At 33.6% G+C, this 21,259-nt stretch overlaps 2 protein-coding genes across 9 annotated transcripts; both read left to right on the top strand.

Annotated features, from left to right (window-relative positions):
- Nucleotides 1-1,300: 1,300 nt before the first annotated feature.
- LOC142619134 (branched-chain-amino-acid aminotransferase 5, chloroplastic-like) lies at nt 1,301-8,430 on the top strand. 4 transcript variants are annotated; one of them, XM_075792207.1, is made up of 10 exons: nt 1,301-1,471; nt 1,612-1,694; nt 2,121-2,295; nt 3,419-3,595; nt 3,716-3,847; nt 4,325-4,423; nt 4,861-4,977; nt 6,231-6,326; nt 7,731-7,843; nt 8,202-8,430. In XM_075792207.1, the coding sequence occupies exons 1-10, from the start codon at nt 1,382-1,384 to the stop codon at nt 8,311-8,313; spliced, it is 1,194 nt and encodes a 397-aa protein (XP_075648322.1). In that variant the 5' UTR covers nt 1,301-1,381; the 3' UTR covers nt 8,314-8,430. The 4 variants fall into 4 exon arrangements, with proteins under 4 accessions (XP_075648322.1, XP_075648331.1, XP_075648344.1 ...); XM_075792216.1 differs by lacking the exon at nt 6,231-6,326 and having other exon boundaries at nt 1,334-1,471; XM_075792229.1 differs by lacking the exon at nt 8,202-8,430 and having other exon boundaries at nt 1,334-1,471; nt 6,231-6,339.
- A 3,232-nt stretch (nt 8,431-11,662) lies between these two features.
- LOC142622135 (branched-chain amino acid aminotransferase 1, mitochondrial-like) lies at nt 11,663-20,046 on the top strand. 5 transcript variants are annotated; one of them, XM_075795573.1, is made up of 11 exons: nt 11,663-11,913; nt 14,197-14,254; nt 16,234-16,307; nt 16,735-16,906; nt 17,520-17,696; nt 17,813-17,944; nt 18,107-18,205; nt 18,291-18,407; nt 18,979-19,074; nt 19,417-19,529; nt 19,815-20,046. In XM_075795573.1, the coding sequence occupies exons 3-11, from the start codon at nt 16,285-16,287 to the stop codon at nt 19,927-19,929; spliced, it is 1,044 nt and encodes a 347-aa protein (XP_075651688.1). In that variant the 5' UTR covers nt 11,663-11,913; nt 14,197-14,254; nt 16,234-16,284; the 3' UTR covers nt 19,930-20,046. The 5 variants fall into 5 exon arrangements, with proteins under 5 accessions (XP_075651688.1, XP_075651689.1, XP_075651685.1 ...); XM_075795574.1 differs by having other exon boundaries at nt 16,234-16,286; XM_075795570.1 differs by lacking the exon at nt 14,197-14,254.
- Nucleotides 20,047-21,259: the final 1,213 nt, after the last annotated feature.

Below are 21,259 nucleotides of genomic sequence, written 5' to 3' on the forward strand. Positions count from 1 at the left end.
GCTTGAAACCTAGGTTTTATGGATATTGGATAACACAAATGATAAGCTAGATCCGTAATTCACATGCAACAAGATGTTTACGTAGCAGAAAGTCTCCTCGGACGTATGCCGAGAACTATTTGTATTGCCTATCTTCGTTCTAAAGATAGATTATAATTTATGGTGGTGGCTACAGTGTTTTTCTCTTTCTTTTATGATCCCCCAACTTGAATGCCTTTTTTTTCCTTTTATATCATTCTCCTTCTTCCCTCCATCCTCCACGTATGGATCAGATCCATCCTTCAGATACTTGTCCCATCCACTGCCCTCTTGAAGTCTTCAAACAATAGCTGTAAGGCTGATCACTATTGTTCAGATATCATTTCCGCATTAATGCAGCCAGAGAGGTAAGTGCAGAGTCTTAAATAAGGTGGTAGCAGCTTTTTATAAGATATTTCTCATTTGTTCTTCTTCTCTATGCCTTTGTAGAATACATCTTTATCCACGAGATCTTTTAGAATGTCACTCTTATCACCATGCTGTACCTTTTGACCTTCACTTCACTTAGCAGAGGAGTTGCCCTTCCTCGGACTATTTGCCTTAGCCTTTCCCACCACAGTTCGCCTGTGGGTTTTTAAGTTTGGTATCGTTGTTTCCAATAAACCCTCCTCGAACAAATGAATACCCTCGAATTAGGCCCAAGGCTCAAAAACATATTTTAACCCTTCTGTCCCCACAAGTAGTATTAAATTTTTTCTAAAATAGTCCATTAGCTCAACAAATACAAATTCTTTGTCCCACATTTTGTATTTCACTTTATGCTCATTAATCAAAACTTGTTACATATTCTTTTTATTTTTTTTTATAAAATAATTAGAGTTTAAAATTGGGAAAAAAAAGGCATTACATTACATATCATAATTGGTAGAACATAAATGAAATACAATAAAATGGGACAAATAATGTGTATTCCTACAACAACTACTAGATTTACAATAAAATATTTACAATTTTACCATTGTTCATGTTGGGCAAAGTGGTACCATTGCTGATGATAACTTTTTATCATCAGATCAAAACACCAATTAATTTTTAGTATAGGTAGAGATTGAATTTCAAATCTCTTATTCAACCATAAAAACCTTTACCAGTTGACTTAGTTAAAACAAACGGTAAGGATTAGGTGCTGGGACAAAACGATTAAGTGTTTTGCACGGTACACAAATCCATTTGCATTTTGGGTTTTCAAATAATTGGAGGAAAAAAATTGACAACCCAAGTTCAATTAATAATTAGTTCCCAGCCCAAATAAAAAGGGAACCCAATAATTGGAGAGGTCAAAACAAAGAAAAAACTCAGGCGTAATTTGAAGTTGCTCTGGTTTGGAAGTACACAGAGAGAAATGTTGAACGGCGTCGTTTTCTCAAGAACAACTTACGCCATTCATCATCAAAACCTCGGCCAGTGTCAATTCTCCTCGTCATCTCTCAAGGCAACTATTTCTACATCCTCTTCTCTATTCCTAAAATTTCTCATAACTCAAAAACTATGTTAAAAAAACAAAAAACAAAAAATGTTTGAACATAACTAAACGGGGCTTTCCTGTGCGTGCACGTGCGACTCATTCCTCAGACTGCTCAGCTCCCGACAAAAATTCGCCGTTACGCCACGAGGATTAAAGCCACTCAATCCTCGGATGCTCATAGTCATGATGGGTGATGTACCTTTTCACTTTTAACCTTTTTATTTTATTTCATTATGCTTGGTGATTTTTCTTGTAGGAACCCAGATTAATTTATTTATTTTTGTACGCATTGTTCATTTAATACTTTGTTAAAATAAAATTTGTTTATTACTTTTCCATTTTTTTTTTTTACATCTAGTATAGATATTTAAAGAGACAATTAGCTATATACAAATCCAAAATAAATTTACAAGACCTTAACTAAAATAAATTTCTTTATTTAGTTTAGTTTCTTAATTTTGTCCTGCAGCTTGGGGTTAATGCTAGAAGTTGTGTTTTGTTATTAATGTCATTCTGTTGATGCAAAACTGATATTTACATTAGTCACATTGTAATTGTTTTGTTTATTCATTAATCTGCAAAAGATTTTGAAAAATTTTCTGCTCAATAATAACAGGGAAACATCCGGATTGGCTGATATTAGTTGGGAAAACCTTGGATTCAATCCTGTGACAACAGATTTTATGTATGTTATGAAGTTTTCAGGAGATGGCGAGTTTTTGTCTGGTGGTTTACAACGTTTTGGGAACATTGAATTGAACCCAGCATCCTGTGTTTTGAACTATGGCCAGGTTATTTACTCTAATGATTGCATTTTTTGCCACTCTTTCACCTGGATTTATTTATCTTTGGATTTTGCTGCAAACATATTTTCTTTTTTAATTTTTGATAAAGGGCTGCCATTAGTGCTGTCTGAGATTTGTATGATCAACTTCATGTGCTCTTGCTGAGTTACTGTTGTTTTTTGATCTATAATTCAGCATAATTTTCTCCAAAGAAACTTGGTGAAAACAAAAAAAATAAATCTAAGAACTAGCACTAGGGTTGCTTGGAGTCAGCACCAAGCAAGGTTGGAAAACCTAGGAATCAATACCAAGCGATTCAAAAAGTTTCAATAGAAATTTTATTCATGGATCATAAACTTCTCCAATGGTAAAAAACTATAAAATAAAACTAAATCAAAATTATCTTTGCGCTCCTTGATCAAACTATTTCTTTGAAATTTCAAATGATGGATATTCGCATAGTATTCTTTCTCATGATACTTTTTACTTTATTGGGTATAGATGACAAGATTTTTATTACTTGAAGGTTATGAAATTTGTTTGATGTGAAATGAAAGATAATTGTTTTATATATTCATGTTCATAGTAGTGAATTTTCATTGGGATAGAGTTATGACTTTGGGTAGAATAGAATGGCTGAAAAAAATACATGTGGCCAATGCTGATTATTTTGTTGAGGATTTATAGTCGACCCCAAAATTTTGGGACTAAGACTTGATTGTTATTGTTATATGTGCATATTCATAAAGACTGGCCATTTTTCTTGCACTATATGGTAAACTTAAACGAATGGGTAGAGGGTGATCCATCAACTGCAATGCTTTGTAGCCTGATTCCCTACCATATAAGGTCCATTTGTCCTTAATAAATCAAACTTTTAGATTTTGTTTGTAAGTTTTCAAGAATCATAAATCAGTCAAGTGATTATCATGATCTTAACCATTTCAAGGATTGTATGTATTTTGGACAGTATGTAATAGGGAGCAACAATTATAGAGCATAAGGTTCTTCTGTTTTCTGTCCAGAATCATCTTCTCTGATATAATTGGATGCTTCCTCTGAGATGTGCAATTTATTTTCTGTTTCACTTTACAATGTGTGCTTTTAGCTATTGTCTTTATGTGTCTAGGGAATAATTGAAGGTATGAAAGCACACAAGAAACATGACAATTCTATTTTACTATTTCGTCCTGAGGAAAATGGCTTGCGGATGAAAATTGGAGCAGATCGGATGTGCATGCCTGCACCAACTATTGAACAGTTTGTGGAAGCTGTAAAAGTTACTGTTTTGGCAAATAGACGATGGGTAATGTCACACTATGTTAATTCTTAACAAGATTTGTTTCTTTGGCTACATATTAGGAAAATTTTTACTTGCAGTATGTGTTGTATTGGTCCAGTAATAGGACTCAATGCCTTACTGCAGGTGCCCCCTCCACATAAAGGATTTTTGCACATTCGACCACTACTTATGGGCACTGGACCTGTTCTCAGTCTTACACCAGCTCCTGAATTCACATTTTTGATTTTTGTTACTCCAGTTGGAAATTTTTTTGAGGTATGTGTTATTTGTTTTGGTTGCATACCTTCAAAACAATTGAATGGCAGGCATTATTGTGGAAAGTCCAGGTAATGGTACTAGCATATTTGAGGTTGAATATTAAATGGAAGAAACATGCAAGTGCTTCAATCTGGGATTCAACCATGAAGAATCTACTCTATTAAATGAACATAAAATGTACTTATACAGATAAATAAAAGAGAAAACCTTATGCAATCTCTGTCCAATGATTCACTTAACTTTGAATAGGCAAATAATGGGGTGTTTATGTGTGTGTGAGAAAAACTTCACAATGTTACCCCCTTGTGTTTCTTTACAACACCTCAATATTATGACTTCATCGTGTGTGTATGTGTGTGTGTATATATATATATATTTTATAAGATATTTTCCATCCCTGATTTTTACACCCTTTTCATTTTTATTTGTGATTTGATGCCATTAACATATTTTGACTTCCTGTGATGGTGACAGGGGGGTTTGAAACAAATTAATTTGGTGGTTAAAGAAGAAATTCATCGTGCAGTCCCTGGTGGAGTTGGAAGTGTAAAAGCTATAGGAAATTATGCCATGGTAAGCCAGTTTTTATGTGGCACTTGGTGTCTGATTATTTAAATCCTGTCTTTCATTCCAGTTTGCAGTTTGACTGTTTTGCAAATCAATGTTGCCTTCTCCTGCCCAGTGTGAAAAAACTGATATCAAATACTAAAAAAAATTCTTGTCACTCATTGGTCAGATAAAGTGATCCTTCCCACTGTGTGTTTTGCCTAGGGTGGTCATATGGTCTACATTAGGAAAAATTCAATTTGCTTCTTTTTCCATGGATTGAGAGATTTGATTCAAAAACCAATTGGGTTCAGGTTATTTACTTTTATCGTAGATGAGCCCATTGAATAAGGAGTTCCTTTCCTTAGAACTTGTTATCCAAAAGAAAGAAGAAGAGGAAGGAGAATGTTTTTCCTTCTTAGGATATTCTAATTTGCCAAAGCCAAAATAGCTCTTTTCTGCAGGTTTTGAAGGCATTGATTGAAGCTAAAGCGGATGGTTTTTCTGAAGTTCTGTACCTTGATTCTGTTTACAACAAATATCTGGAAGAGGTTTCTACTGCTAACATTTTTGTTGTGAAGGTATGGTTCAAAATTTTCCTGGTTTTTTGGCTTATAAAGAGTAATAAGGATTTAGAATTGTCAGTTTCTTGACAATCTCATAAAAGTATTTTTGGCAATATCCTCACATTATATTCTCTAAATCAAACTAACTGAATCTCAAGTGCACCAAGGAAGCTTTAACTGCCAAAGTTAATAGGATATGAACAATGACATTGTGAATTCTGGCCAGAAAGATTTTTGTGTTTTATGGTTTGACAAATTTGTTGCCGTTGTACCAATTTGAAAATACATTTTGGTTGATTGAAGGCCTTTAAAAAAAAAAGGGAAAGAATTATGTGTTATGACCAATTTCCATGTTTCTTGTTTTACCTTTTTCCTTTGGTACATATGACATTTTAGCCTGTTAGGAAATTGATTTGCATACTTGAAGCAGTGCTTCATTGCTTCTATGTGGTGCTATGCTACTTAATGTGGCCTATCAAATTTGTTATAAGCAATGAAGGAAAAAATTGAATTGAACAATTTTTACAGGGTTTAATGTACATCATGTCAGAAATTAACAAAATATTGTTATTCCGTTCTAAAGGTGTTCAGTTAAACTGCTTTAACAACAAATTATCTGAGTAGGAAAAATATATTCCCCCGTCCCTAAATAATAGTCTACATTTCTATTTTGAGACATCCGAAAATTATTCTCTAAGCTTTTTGTGCTCATTTTCCCTTAGTAGACTACACAGTAGTGCTAATTACAAGTTAAATACTGATAATTTATATATTAGTACAGTCTAGGAAAAAATGGGAAGGTGAAAAAGTGAGTATGGATTTAATGCACTCATCATTAATATTGTGCTCTAATAAGATTTATTTTTAGGAAAGAGGGAGTACAAAAAAGTAGCACAGTGCCAAGTATGTTGTTACATCCACTTTGATGCATGTAATCTCACATTTGGTATCAACCAAAGAAGATTTGCCAGCATTAGAGGTTCTGATTTTTTTTTTTTGGGCCCGATATTTCTAACATAAATTAATGTTAACATTAGAACCTTTCTATGTTTCAGCCATAAATCTTCCAATTGGCCATAACGTTCACTTCAATTTTTTTTCCCCTTTTTTATCATTATTTCTTGTGCTACGTTGTTATTGATATCTGTTGGAGCAGGAACAAGGTTGATTGTTCGATACTAAAAATGTATCTTCATATTGAAACATTGATCCTAATTTCTGTTCATTTCTTTTAATTATAATGTGTTTCAGTGATAATGATATTACAGGATAGAATAATCTCTACTCCAGTTTTAGGAGGGACAATTTTGCCTGGCATTACTCGAAAAAGTATTATTGAAATTGCTCGCAGCCAAGGGTTCCAGGTTTGTATTATAGGTGACGATTAATGACGAGTAGGTGATTATTGGATTTATCATACCTCTCTAATCTACTTATTATTTCACTTGTTTGTGAAGAATTTGGCGAGTAGTTATTAAAGTGAATATGGGGAATCTTTTGCTTTGGTCCAACCTTAATATTTTTGTTTTAGTGAGTGGTTATTAGTATAAAATAGTTCATCTGGAGCAATTTTAGTCTTATGATGCAAAAATGAGCTGTTGTTTGACACACCTAGTACACTGGCATCCAACATTGTTGCCCTCACATGAATAAGTAATAACCCTTTCCCCCAGGACGTTGACATCTTGTGAAATTGTTACCTCTTGTCAAGGCTGGGCAGTGGAGGCTTTAATAGTCTTTCTGATGTGAACCTCAATCGACACGCTTTGAGACCCAACAAATAATATTGGAATACACGCTTTGAGACCTAACAAATAATATTGGAATACACGCTTCTTTGATCTTCTTGGATCTTGCTCTAGTAATAAGCCCAACTGGAACATGCAATGGATCCTTTAATGGTGCTTGTTGATTCTCATCACTTTCTGTATGAATTCATGTGTTCTATCTAGAAGGCTTGTTGCTGAGTGCTTTCAAGGACTCCAAATCCTTTTTCATATAGCTAACAAAATAATCATGAAAATCTTTGTGAAAACTATAGTAAATTGTTGCTGCCTCATGGTGGACACCTTAGTTGTCTGAATGACCTCTCCATGCCTAATAATCTGATACCTGATATCTCAAACAACAGCTAAAGAAAGTCCAATTATTTCAATTTTACAAGGACAATTGACTGGAACTGTAATATTATCTTGTTTCAGTTTATCATCTTGGATTTATTGTACACAGGTACTCTATCTCTTTGCCACACATAATCTTCCATCAATAATGAAGTTATCTTTTAATTATTTAAGAAATATTTAGCTTAATAGGATGCGTCAGATTAGGTGATTACAAGCATATTCTATGTTCTCTTGCCAGTTCTTAACTTATGGGCCATCCTTCCAACGAGGTCCGTAAGTATCAAACTGGTGTCTGAACTCTGAAGTGTGAGCTTATCATAAGTATTTTGTACAATTTGGAGACCATATTTCTCTCTGTCAAAGTTTGGAAGTATTGAAGAGAGAAATATGGAGACCATATTGCGCAGAAGATCCATCCATGAATTATGTAATTCTACTAGCAGACTTAAAACACCTAGTAGCTTGTCCCCACTCATATTTTTAAGTTCCAAAAAAATCTACTTGTTGCTTCTTTACTAATTGGTAGCACTGACTTTCGTAAGTTCCCTTGTTTTACTGTTTGTTGTATCTGCACCCCTTTAATGTTCCTTGAATTTTTAAAAATAGATCTGGTTTGTTACTCGGGTTCTTATATTACATGAACAGGTTGAAGAGCGGCTTGTGTCAGTTGAGGATTTGCTTGATGCTGATGAAGTCTTTTATACTGGAAATGCCATTTGTTTGTTGCCTGTCGGCAGCATAACTTACATGGGTAGAAGGTAGGCTCCACTGTGGTATACCTCGTTATGAAATCTAAATTCCTTTAGGCAAAACTTAGGTATAATTACTTATGTGCTACACAGTCCCCAATTAAATTCAATCATATGGTTGCACTGTCCAATAAGCCACATGATTGAATTTAACTATTGTTAAGAGATGATAACAACATTTGTGCCACATGGTTTAATTTAAAGGGGAAACTTAAGATACAACACTTGAGGAGTTGTACCTAAGTATTGTCCAATTATTTTCATACTCTTGTCCCTAAATATCATAGGTCTTGTCTGTGGTTGCAAATCTTCTTTGCTATAATCTCTAATTATTGTTATTGTTCTGGTGGGTGGGGGTCTTCTGCAGGGTGTTGTATGGAGAAACTAGTGAGGTCTCTCAGCAACTTTATTCGGCCCTTTCAAATTTACAGATGGGTCTTACGGAAGACCAAATGGGCTGGACTGTAGTCTTGGAGTAGAAAGGAAGAACCTTGTCAAATTTAACTTGTCAATTTTAATAAATTTCTTAATACAGAAATGTCAATTTATTAAATACCACTTATTTTAAGGTATAATTGTCCTTTTGGCTATTGCACCACACAATTACCATTGTGTTGTGAGAGGTAAAATGTATCAAAGCAAAAAAAGTATTAAGGTTAAAAATCTAGGAGGTTAAAAAAGTTTTTGATCCTAGGATTGATATTCAAAGTGAAATTTTCAAGTTCCAATCTTAGCCCTTAAAAGTAGTATTGCATGGTGCAATAACTTGAATCTCAATCCATCTAAAATCTTCTCTCTATGAGGTATATTACTTGCACAATCATGGAGGGTGGAAACAGTAGCTACTATGGCATAATGCATATAGAAGATTAGATTCAAACTCAATTATGTATGAGCATTCGCAGTGGGCCTGCGAAATGCCAAACGTAAGGTACATTTGGCATTCAGGCCCAAAACGTGCTCAGCATCTGAAAGTAGAAAAGTGTAAAAATCTAATTTTTTTTTGGCATGGTGCTACAGGATGGTACTGTAGCACTTTACCAAAATGTTATATTATATTTTATTCATCTTTTCTCTCTTATCACACGGTCTCTCATCTCTATGTCTCTTACTCATTTGGTTGTGAGTGGTGATGGGTTTACTAATTGGTTTTGACTGTGGCTTTGGGGCTGAGTTTTGGTGGTGGATTGTGGTGGCATCGGTGTGGTGGTTTGGTGGTGGCCTGGTGTGGCGTGGGCGTTGATCGGCATGGAGGATCGTGATGGGTCTCTCACGAGGATCGGCGTGGCGTGGAGGATCGTGACCAATGGCGTGGAGGGTCTCTCATGGTGCAATGCTCACGGACCAGGTGGAGGTTGATCTCACCGCGGCTGTGGTGGTGAGTACTGTGGTATTGAATCTTGTGGTGGTGGTGGTGGGTTTTGCATTGGTGGGTATTTGTTTTGTTTGTGGGTGAATATCGAGTGGGTTAGTGGTGGAGATCGTGGCAGATCGATGGTGGGTTTTGGCAGATCGGTGTGGGTTATTTTGGCGTGGCTTTCTTTGGAGGCATGGTTCAGGTGGTGGGTTTTGTTTGGCGTGGGTTGTGGTGTGGAGATTTGCTATCCGGTGTGGTGGAAATCGGTGTGGAGCTGTGGTGACTGTGGGGTTGTGATTGGCTACGATGACTCCGTTAATGGGGGTTTTTTTATTATTATTTTTTTTAACATGGTTTTGCTTTTGGTTTGATGGTCTGGTGGTGGTGTTGGGATACATGAGGGTGGTAGTGTGTGCACTATGTTGCTATTTGGAGGGTTGTTTGGTGGTGAGAGAGAAATAGTATAAAAAGAATATTTAAATAAAGGAGAAAAAAAATATAGAATTTAGGGATGTTAGGAGTGTTGTAAAATGGTATGGTATAAACGATAAAGTAGGTTTTGAAATGGTAAAATAGAATAGTATGAAGATTCTAGCTGTGAATGCTAACCAATAATCAACGTGTAACACTTTTTAACATTTTATAGTTTGATAGCTTATTATAAGGTAGGACAGAGTCCCAACTTAAATTATTTGCGTTACCAAGCAATTATGGACACTGTATTGTACCAATCCCATGACCCCATAAGGAAAATGTTCATAGACTTTAGACTACTTGATTAAGAATGCTGACGTTGTGAAATTTGGCCTAAATTATGAACAAGGATGGGAGTTTTGTATTTATGCCAGAATGATACCCTACTTGTTTAAACACGTGAAAAGTGATGAACCAAAAACAGTAACCTGAGAGGATGCCCACCGAATGATTTGTGGCTTATAGTTATAGAGATAGGACAAGTCCCAAACTAGAGATGACTGTAATTCTATAAATCATTTTCTAGGCTTTTATTTCAATCAATTTGGATTGCATCATTTTTGTGGAGGTGTATCATCAATCATTTCTTTTACTTCTGGCATCTGAATTTATTTGCGACTGTCAATCTTAATATAAATAGGACCCAAAATTAACTTGGCAGGGACCAAGAGTCCTGTTCCCTCGTTCCTTCACGAAAAGAATATTCTCTATCCAGAAATTCAAATCTTGTGGCAGAGCTTTTATATATATATATATATATATATATATATATATATATATATATATATATATATATATATATATATATATATCAATACTTTGATTTTCTATATTATTCGATGCCTATTTCGACAAGTTTTTCAGGAGAATTACTTGATTTTATCAGCGGTTTAAAGTCCTTGAAGCATTTGAATATCTACTATTGCAATTTTACTAGATTAATTCCAACATTGCTTGGAATCCTCACTCAAATTACTAATACGATTCTATCAAGCAACAATTTTACTAGGTCAATTTCAGTATCACTTGAGAATCTCACACACATTACTTATTTGGATTTAGGTGAAAATAAGTTTACTGGGTCAATTTTAGCATCGCATGGGAACCTCACACAAATTATTTATTAAAATCTAGGTGAAAACAAGTTTACTGAGTCAATTTTAACATCATTTGAGAACCTTACAAAACTTACAACTTTGAATTTGTCATATAATAATTTCAGCAGTGAGATTCTATTACCAATTTTAAATTATAAGTGTTTTTGGCATAGTATGAACTAACAATTTTTATTTCAACAAGTTTGTTGCCATTGTCACTGTTAAACTAGTCGAATCTTTCATTATACCTTTAGAACAATCAACTTGTTGGTTCGTAGATTCTCAAAAAAAAAAAAACTTGTCGGTCCGTACCTAATCATGTAAGTGGTTTAAATTTACTATAGACCTTTTTCTTTTGATAAGACTATTGGGACCTATTAATCAACACTCCTTGGGACCATTACTTTTCCTCACTATTGCATCAAATTGGACTACTTTAACTCTTTGAAATTAGTCCGTTGCTTGTGTGTGCAAGTTTGTGTTGCTTGTGTGTGCAAGTTTGTGTTGCTTGATGTACCATGTTGTTGAATTTTCCTCCAATTCAATTTTAAATACGTTCTCATCTTGTATTAGATTTGTTGCTTTGTATTTCTCATGTGCTGTATGTATTTTTTTGCATTTGATTTGTTACCTCAAACAAAAAATGGAGCATTAATAACCTTTGACTACCGAAGACCTTAAATTGAACACGGTACCTAGTAGCTAACTATTAATTAATAGTAGTCGCACTGACGAGTGTGAATTTGTGATGTCCTCCACCTTGTATCTACGAATGGCACTTCAGCTTTAACCTTATCTGATCCAAAAAGCTTTGGATGTGCATTGCCAGCTCCTTCCTATCCTATCAAAACTAAAAAACAAATTTAAACCCCACAGCTTATTAAAGCATGGATGTTGTTCCGTGTTTAATACTGTCTCCATATTTTTTTGGCACTTTCTCAACCCATCCCTTTTCTCTTTCATTCCATCTATCTTCTCTGTCCCTATTAATAAATTTTTACTTCTAGTTCCTTCCTATACTACTCTGCACAAGAAACCTCAATCAGTGAATCAAAGACCACTGCTTTTGAAGGGAAACAATGATTCAAAGAATAAGCGCTGGCTTTGGCAACCTGGTTCAATGGTTTCGAGTTGCTTCTTCTTCCTCTAAGGTTATTTCACATATCATCAATCTTTGACATCTTATTATTTGGTTTTATCAAGTCTTTTGCATGACTAATCTTTACCAAGTTGTTGCTTAATTTGTGTTTCACAAAACTTCTGTCTCTCACTCCTCTTTCTCTTTGGTGTTCATTACTTGTGGAGAAAATATTTCATGCATAGTATATATATATATATCTTCATCTCACAGTATTTTGATTTCACATTGTCGTAACTAGTAATATCGGCACTTGTGAGAAGAATAATACATATATTGAACCTAACAAAATTATCGTGAATGGTCTTATTGTGAATTTGGTAGGTTCAGTGTGCTGACTAAGCAGCACGTGGCATATAAAACTCATTGGTGCTTTACTGTTTTTTTTTTTTTTTGGTGCTACATGTAACGTAAACGGAACATTTTTGAGTATCTACTAGATTAGTCGTTGTACTCAAGCCGCATGATTCAGAAAAGGAATACATGTAAAAGACAAACCAGAATGTAAGATAACGATGCCCTCTGTTGAGAATTATGCAAAATCTCACACGTTATGTTAGCGAGATATTTAAACGAAGGATCATGTTAACGGGTACTTTTAGGATGGTTGTTAATAAACCAAATAAGAAAAATTTTAAAAATCGTTCTTAAACCAATACTTTTAGGGTATTTGTTAACATTTCCCTTAAAAGAAATAGAATTTGTTCGTGTAAGGATAAGGTTTTCCACTAAACTAATTTGAAAAAATCTCTCTCAACCTACTACGATGAGATTTTTAAAATTATCAATGTATATTATTTAAATAAGTCACAAAAATTTATTAAAAAAAATTATATAACTAAAAGTAGGTACACTTGAGTTGTCCATCCATGCTTCTGTAGAAAAGGAAATCTCTTTAATATCATCCATTAATTCTGTAGAAAGGAAAATCTTTCTTCTTCTTCTTTTTATTTTTGAATAACTAAAATGGGTAATCTCAGCCCATAACTTTATAGTATATATATCAGATAATATCAAACACACACCAATTATTTTTTAGATAGTAATCTTAACTAAATATTTAAACTAATTGTCAAGAGTCTTGTAATTCAACTAATTGTAATATTTTTCTTCTTTAACGAAGACATTTAAGATTCAAAGCGTTTTTACTAGTTGTAACTACCATTATAAAAAATATATATTTCTAGATTGTTTGCTCGTTGTACCGACCGAATCAATAAAAAATATATATATCTAGACAACTTGTCGAATTGTCAATTTTGGGATAAACCAGTGGTTTCTCACGTTTTCAAACATACAAATGGATGGAAAATATTTTTATATTCTATATACTAATATATCAGACATGTGCATTATGCACCCCTTATACTATATGTAGAGCTTAGTACTGCCATCGACTCTCTGACTCGTAAGAGGGAAGGGATTTAAGATAGATTGAGTGTCAACAAAATCATTAATATTTAATTTTTAAGAGTTGTTTGGCAAATCAATAGATTTTGTTTAATTGTAATCCATCCAAGTTGTCTAGATTGAGGTTAGAATTAGTTCTTGAAAGGGTAATTCTACGGTAGACACTTTTTTTTTTTACCCTTTTGTTTTTGTAACAACTTTACAGTTCATCATTTGTTACATAACATGTATTAAATGAGTTAGTAATTATCTGTTAACAATTAAGATTAAGTATGTATGATACATTTACAATAAATATACTAATACTTTGAACTTTGAAGAGCTGAAAATATTAATGATATAAGTTAGTAACTTCAAAAGTAAGAATAAAGAAAAATACACATACATACATATATAAAGATGAACCAAGTAACCAACCACCCTTAGGCTTCACCAAAAAAAAGAAAAAAAAAAAAGAGAGATATGGTGGTCCATTTTGTGGTAGATTACTCTAGAAATCTTACTAAATAAATGATTTAACTGTTTTTTGATAGTTTCTCGACCCAATCCATACTGACTCTAATCCTATTTCAAGCTTTGTCTAGATTATCAAATTATATACTGATCCAAAAACTGACTGTGTTAGGTGACAGGTAACGCTAAGTCTCTCCCTCCAATTTTGGTATACAATTAAAAAGAGCAAACACGTTTCACACCCTTGCAACTAAATTATTGTTTCTGGTCCATCTTTTTTTTTTTTTTCCTCATAACTTCATAAGTCATAATGCCTCTTGTTCATCTCATTATTCATTTATAACTAGCTGCTTGATTCTTAGATCCCCTCCATTTCTGTATTACCATATCTGAAAACTCTCAATTTTATTGCTGGGGTTACCATGATTTCAAGGAGTGTATGCTTTCGCAATTTGCTTCAATCTCTTCAAGCTACTTCTTCCTCATCCAAGGTGTATTTTTTTTTTAAGCCTTAACTTCTTATAATTTATTCGCTATATATTGTTCTTGTTTTTGATATAATTTCTTTGTTTTTGTTAGGCAGATATTGTTACAAGGTTTTATTTATTTATTATTTTTATTTTTATTTTTAAGTTATAAACATTGCAGAGGGTTTTTCTGGGTGAAAGAGTATTATGAAATTATTTTCTTTGTACTTTCTTTCATTCTTTCTCGGTTCTTTGATCATATATAAGCTACCAGTGACGGACCCATGATTTCAAGTTAGAGGGGCCAGAGATAAGCGAAAAAAAAAAAAAAAAAAATTCAAGTACACATCCATTTAGTATTAAGAAACTTTCAACCAACACAAATACACAAAAATCATTGTTTCATAATATATTAAGATGCAATCATCTACCAACAAAAACAAAAGACACAAAACACTATTATTTCTTAATATACAAAATACTATTTTTTTTTAACAATTTTTTTTTTAAAGATTTACATGGGCTGAGTTGATGATTCATGATTTTGGATGGGCCCAAGCTACAAAATAAGGGAGTCCAAGTCTAAATTTTTTATTTTTTACTGAAAATTAAACTACTAATTTTTTTTTTTGAGCCCGGGACCGAGCCCCCACTTGGGTTCATCCCTGTAAGCTATCCTATTGTTCAATTTTCATATTTTGATGATTGATTAATTATTTTCTCTAGTACTTCTAGTATTTTCTATTTTGGGACCATATTGATTTCCTCCCTCAGAATAGATAGTTTGTCTTTGTAAAGATACATAAATGTTTGAGATTATAACAACTAAATTAAATGACCATGATCATTGGACGTATCATACTCCCAAGAAAAAAAAAAATCATAGAGATACCATAAAATTATCCTTATCTTGGATATATTACATAGGCTATTCATTTTTTTTCCCCCCTAATAATAGGTTATTCAGTTCGTAGTTCGTACATTAGATTAGATAGTCTAGTCAATTATATTTTCTTACATAACATACACGTTTCTATTATTTTGTTTTGATGAATATATAACATACACGTTATTCTCTCTTTGCTCGATTCAAAGACCGGTCAAAAGTGCCTAAAAAAAATGTCATTATCTCTTTGCTCAATTCAAAGAAAGGTACTTTCAAAAAAAAAAAAAAAAAAAAAAATCAAAGAACGGTCGCTTTCAAAAAAAATTCAAAGAACGGTCCAAACGTTTCTCGAAAAAGAAAAAAGAAAAGAAAAAGAAAGATAGAAAGAAAGAGAGAGAATGGTCCAAAAAGTGTTCATGGGGGCCAAAATGCAATCTGGGCCGGTATAGGTCGACTTACAAGAATGGGCTGGGTGTAGATGAATGTGGTTTGCTTATTGATTGGGTTGGGTGTAGGTTTGTGTTGTTTAATAGTCCTATGGGATACCATTAATAAGATTATGTGGGGAATTCATTAAGGAAAATGCTAATATAATTTTTTTTTTAGAAATAAACATGCACAAAGTAGAGGAAATGAGGTTCTAACACAAAAACAAATACTTGCTAACAATTAATTTAATTGGTGTAATATTGATAACATAATAAAAAAATTTCTTTTGTTACTCTTTTTTTATTTAAAATTTGGCACGTCAATTTAAAACCTCCTCTCACATATATAAAAGTGAGTCTTATTTAGAGGCCCTACTCACGAAACCCGCCTTTATATGAGAGGAGATAATATTGTTGTACAATACAGTATAATTTTTTAAGATTTAAGTCTTTCTTTCTTCTTTTTCTTTCTTTGAGGGAAAGTCTATCCCTTTTTTTTTTTTTTAATTTTTTTTAGCGTTTTGAAAAAATATAAATAAACAATTAAGTGAAAAATTAAAAGTGAAAAGCTAATCCAAAAAGATTTGAATTCAAAATTTCAAAGTTCAAAGTTCAAAGCTAAAGCAGGGATAGAAATGTGAAAGAACATACATAAGGAGAACTGACGTGTTAATGTTCACATTTTGTAGATTGGATGTTACTATGGATTTTCATCTCAGGCTTCATCTTCTCTGCAACAAATGTGCGAACCATCTATTTATCGGTAATTGCATTATACTGAATTAGTCCCTTGCGTTACAACATTATGCAAATGCTTTAGTAGGTACATTTATCCTCATTCAAATACACATACAAATAATGAAATACACACAGTCTTGTGATTTCGGGTCTGTTTGAGACCTACTTATTTTGCTGAAATTAAAACTTTTTGCTGAAAGTATTATAAATAAAAGTAAATGTTGGTTGAGATAGTACAGTGGAACCCATGAATAGTACCAAAACAAAAAGTGCAGTGAGACTCATGAATAGTAGCAAAAATAAACTGAATAGTAAAATAAGTTGGCAAAAAATAAATTAGCCAAACAGGCACTTCGTCTAGAATTTTCTAGCAAGTGAAAAAAAAAAATGGAACTCTTGCTAATGCTTTTGACCTGGTTTCTGCTTTTCTTATTGAGAATTGGCAATTTCAGAGATGATGACAACGCTGATTTGGACTGGGATAATCTTGGATTTGGTATAATGCCAACTGATTACATGTACCTTATGAAATGTTCGAAAGGAGAGGATTTTGAACAAGGTCAGCTTAATCGTTATGGAAACATTGAGTTGGGTCCTGCTGCTGGAGTTCTGAATTATGGGCAGGTAAGCTGAAAGTGATCTCTTTGTTACAATGTTCAAATCTTTGCATGCTAGCTACAATACTTTGGATGGAAGTCTATTATCTAATACAAATTCTGAGTAACTTGAAGTTGAATCACTTGGTTCTAATTGTCCGAGCAGGAAGCCTTGTACTTACGAGTCTTAATGGGTATCTAGTGTCATGTCATTTAAAATTTTAAATGACATAGCACTCTATATACTATTAGATCGAGGAAATAAATTTTGTTTCCAACCGAATATGGTGACATGACCACTTTGAAGTAACGAAAGTGACCATGCTCGAGTTTCCAGTCTCGACTATATTATCACTAAAACATTGGTCCAACCCATTGGTGAAGTTTCATATATGGAAAATTTGAAAGTTTGGATCACCTTAATCATGCCTTAAATGCATGAAGTAGTCACTGTTTTTGAAGGAAGACATGTCCAATGAATTGAAATGGACTTTTTCTTAGAGCTGGATAACAAATAAGAGGTGGAAAGAAGTTGAAAAATGAAAAAAACAAGTAAATTAAAAAACTGCAGCCTATTTTACCCTTACATTGTGAAGCCTATGACTATGAGAAACTTATAATCATGTCAAAAATCTGAACAGGCAGTGTATGAAGGTACAAAAGTACATAGGAAAGAAGATGGGCGGCTTCTTCTCTTCCGTCCAGAGCAGAATGCGATTCGCATGAAATTTGGAGCAGAGAGAATGTGCATGCCATCACCCTCCATTGATCAATTTGTAGATGCTGTGAAGCAGACTGTCCTAGCCAACAAGCGTTGGGTAATCATCTTCTATCTTGAAGAAAATGCTGAACCATTAACTCTTTATGAGTTAATTATTTCTCTAAATTTATACATCTTTTTAATATAATGTATGTGGATAATTATGATGATCAGGTTCCTCCTCCAGGAAAAGGGTCTCTGTACATTAGGCCTCTGCTCATGGGAAGTGGTCAAATATTGGGTTTGGGTGCAGCGCCTGAATACACTTTCCTAGTATATGTTTCCCCTGTTGGCAACTACTTCAAGGTGAGGGCATTTTTTGTTTTCCAATTGAAGCTTAACTTTTGCTTCGAACGAAAATCTTCTAGACTGTCTAGAATACTAAAAAGGGGACAGCGATTTTTATTCCATTGGATCCTACCAAGTGTAGAATGATTTGTCATTTGTGTTATCTTACATTATAATCAGGAGGGTTTTGCACCCTTGAACTTGTATGTTGAGAAAGATTTTGATCGTGCCTCTCGTGGTGGAACTGGAGGAATCAAATCAATCACCAACTATGCCCCGGTAAGGAATTTATTCTCTCATGTAACTTAAGTTTTTGCTGCATTAAGCATTATTGTGTAACACATCATTGTGTTTGAAATTGTAGGGTTTGAAAGCATTGACTAAAGCAAAGAACAGAGGATTTTCTGATGTCTTATATCTGGACTCAGTGAATAAGAAAGATATTGAGGAGGTCTCCTCTTGTAACATTTTTATTGTGAAGGTATTTTTCTTTTATAAAATATTTTAAGTTCAATTTAATATGTTAGCAAGTTTTTGTCTTGATGGAATATAAGGAAAGTGAAACTATTCTGTGAAGACCACAGAATGTAACCAAAGGATGCCAAACATTCTGTATTGTATAAACCTCATTGGATAAGGCTTGAAAGATATTACAATATAAGGTATAATTTCCAATGATCACTGATTACTAAGAAACAAATTGATTTGTGAAATTATCTTTAGTATATAGGGATGAATGAAACAGTAGGCAAGTAATGATGCTTGAGATTGGATAAGAAAAGCTATTTGTAATATAATTGACCATATTGACACAAATAAGATGTAAATGACAACTTATCACTTAGGCATTATAAATGGAGCCATTCAGCTTCCTCCATTAGGTTTAAGCAACCTGTAAATTATCCAAATTTTTTTTTAAGCAACCTGTATTTTATACTTGTTTCACATTTACTCCATTAAATTTTTTTACAGTCCTAAATTATATTATCTCCCTTTGTATTCTTATAATTGGTACCCTCTAAACCTCATGCATGCATTTTCCAATTTTCTAGGGCAATGCTATTTCAACTCCTGCAATAAATGGGACCATTCTTCCAGGAGTCACCCGCAGAAGCATCATTGAGATTGCTCGCGATCATGGTTACCAGGTGATATTCATGTACCACAAAATGACAGCTTGAACTTGATTTTCTTAATTAAGCTTTGAAGTAATACCAACTGAGACGGGCTTCATTAAAAAATTTAGGCCACTCTTCCCTTTGTACATGTGAGACTTATGCACGACTAGGAACTTGCTGTTTCTGTTTTTGATGTTTCTCTTTGTTTCCAAGATGTGAACTCTTTACTCTGTAGAGTCTTTGTCATGGAATTCATTCTATTTTCTTCTAAAAATAATTAATTACTAGTTGGGTCAAACGTTTAAACTGTTCGGAAATGGTTAGTTTAATTATTTAATCATTATTCTAATATTGTCCGTAATTTGATGTCAGGTCAAGGAACGTGTTATTCCTATTGATGAATTGACTGATGCCGATGAAGTTTTCTGCACAGGAACTGCTGTTGGTGTTGCTTCTGTAGGTAGCATTACATATGAAGGAAAAAGGTAATTAATATTATATGGCTTATATGTTTATTTACTGAAAGATGGTTAAAGTATAGTTATAACTAGAAAAATTGAAGTTCTGAAAATTTTTTAATAAAGAAATAAGCTAAAAAGTTAAAAGAAAAAACTATTCGCAAACACACCATAGTGTGATAGAATAAGAAAGAGCCTTTCGAAAACAAATGAGTAACTTCAGGGTGCATCCCTCTGATTATTGATCATAATTGTTGCAGAATTTATATTAATACTGCCAATATCTAACTTATGTAACTTATTTATATGCAGGATTAAATTTAAAACGGGTGCTCAGACTGTGTCCCAGGAACTATACTCAACCCTTGTAGGAATAAAAACGGGTTTGGTTGAGGATAAGATGGGCTGGATAGTAGAGATAGAATAGTGACCATACCAAAATATTGTCAAAATTGTTGCTCCTTGGAACAGAATTTGTAAAAATAAACCAATTTCGTAATTCACAATCTATATATCCAGAATTGAATGTGTTTGTTGTGTAGCATTGATTTGTTCCATAACAAATTAAGGACCAAAAAGTATTTTGGCAACAAATCTCCCCGTCATATGTGCTCCTCTTCACATGGACCTTAACTCCTCTTAGCACGTGAGCCTTTGCAAATCCATCAAATCTCTCACTCACATGTAAGTCTCTTTCACATCAACCTTAGCAAATACAAGCCTTCGCAAATCCTAGAGTGTCATGCATGCAAGATTTGCAGCAAATGCAGCAATCTCCAAATGCCCATTCAAGCAAAAGTTGTACCTCCAATACCATTTTGTTAGGAGTACTCATGAACCCAGAAGTCTAAGCTAATAAGGACGAGTTCAACTTACAATTAGACAAAGATATTTATACTCATCATTTAATAATACCTATAGAAGGGACATGTCCCTTGAAAATTTCTAAATCTATTACTTTTGTTATTGGATTTTACACCATCTTCTTTGATGACACATAGTGAAAAACACATTTAGACCCCTACCAAGGCTAAACTACCAAATTTAATCACTTAATTCACATATTAACTAGATAGTTAATTAATCAATTTTAAATCACATTATTATTAAGGATAAATAGAAAAAGCACACCAACCAAATATAAACACATGCACACAGTGACAAGCATATATTCACGGAGTGAAAATCCAAATGGTAAAAACATGATGGTGTAAAACCTAAATCCAACTCAACAAGTCAACTATTGAAGGTTGTTGCGGTACATACAATATTCATGTGACTTCCCATACGTATAGTTAGGCTTAGTACCCAAGCTCTCCTCTTCTGCTAGCAAGTGCAGATAATGTATTGTGCCTTCAATGTTACTTGTTGCCACATGTTAACCTACTGACGGCAAAACCGATATCTTGATCACTTTAAGGGTTCTTGAAGGTTTGGTATCATCTCTTTTGATTTCAAACTCCAACGCTAGTCTTGTGATCTATGTGTTTGGAAGTATAAACCTCTCTAAGGTGTATCAATGAGAGAGAAAGGAAGAACTAGATGGCTTTCTCTAGGGCTTTATTAGTTTAGTGTGGTCGTCTTCCTCTCTAAATCATTAAAGTTGCATTGTAGTTTTAAATTAAAATTGGTGTAGGTTTCTAGGGTTGGTTGGTTATAGAAAAGTTGTGAAAGCTTGGGTTAATGATTTTCCATTATAGGTTAGCCTGACTGAAAGTTGCGAAAATGTCTACTGAAACTGTCAATCCGGTTGATTG

Source organism: Castanea sativa, chromosome 1 (genome assembly GCF_040712315.1).
Source record: "Castanea sativa cultivar Marrone di Chiusa Pesio chromosome 1, ASM4071231v1".
In the NCBI taxonomy this organism is placed as follows: Eukaryota; Viridiplantae; Streptophyta; class Magnoliopsida; order Fagales; family Fagaceae; genus Castanea; species Castanea sativa.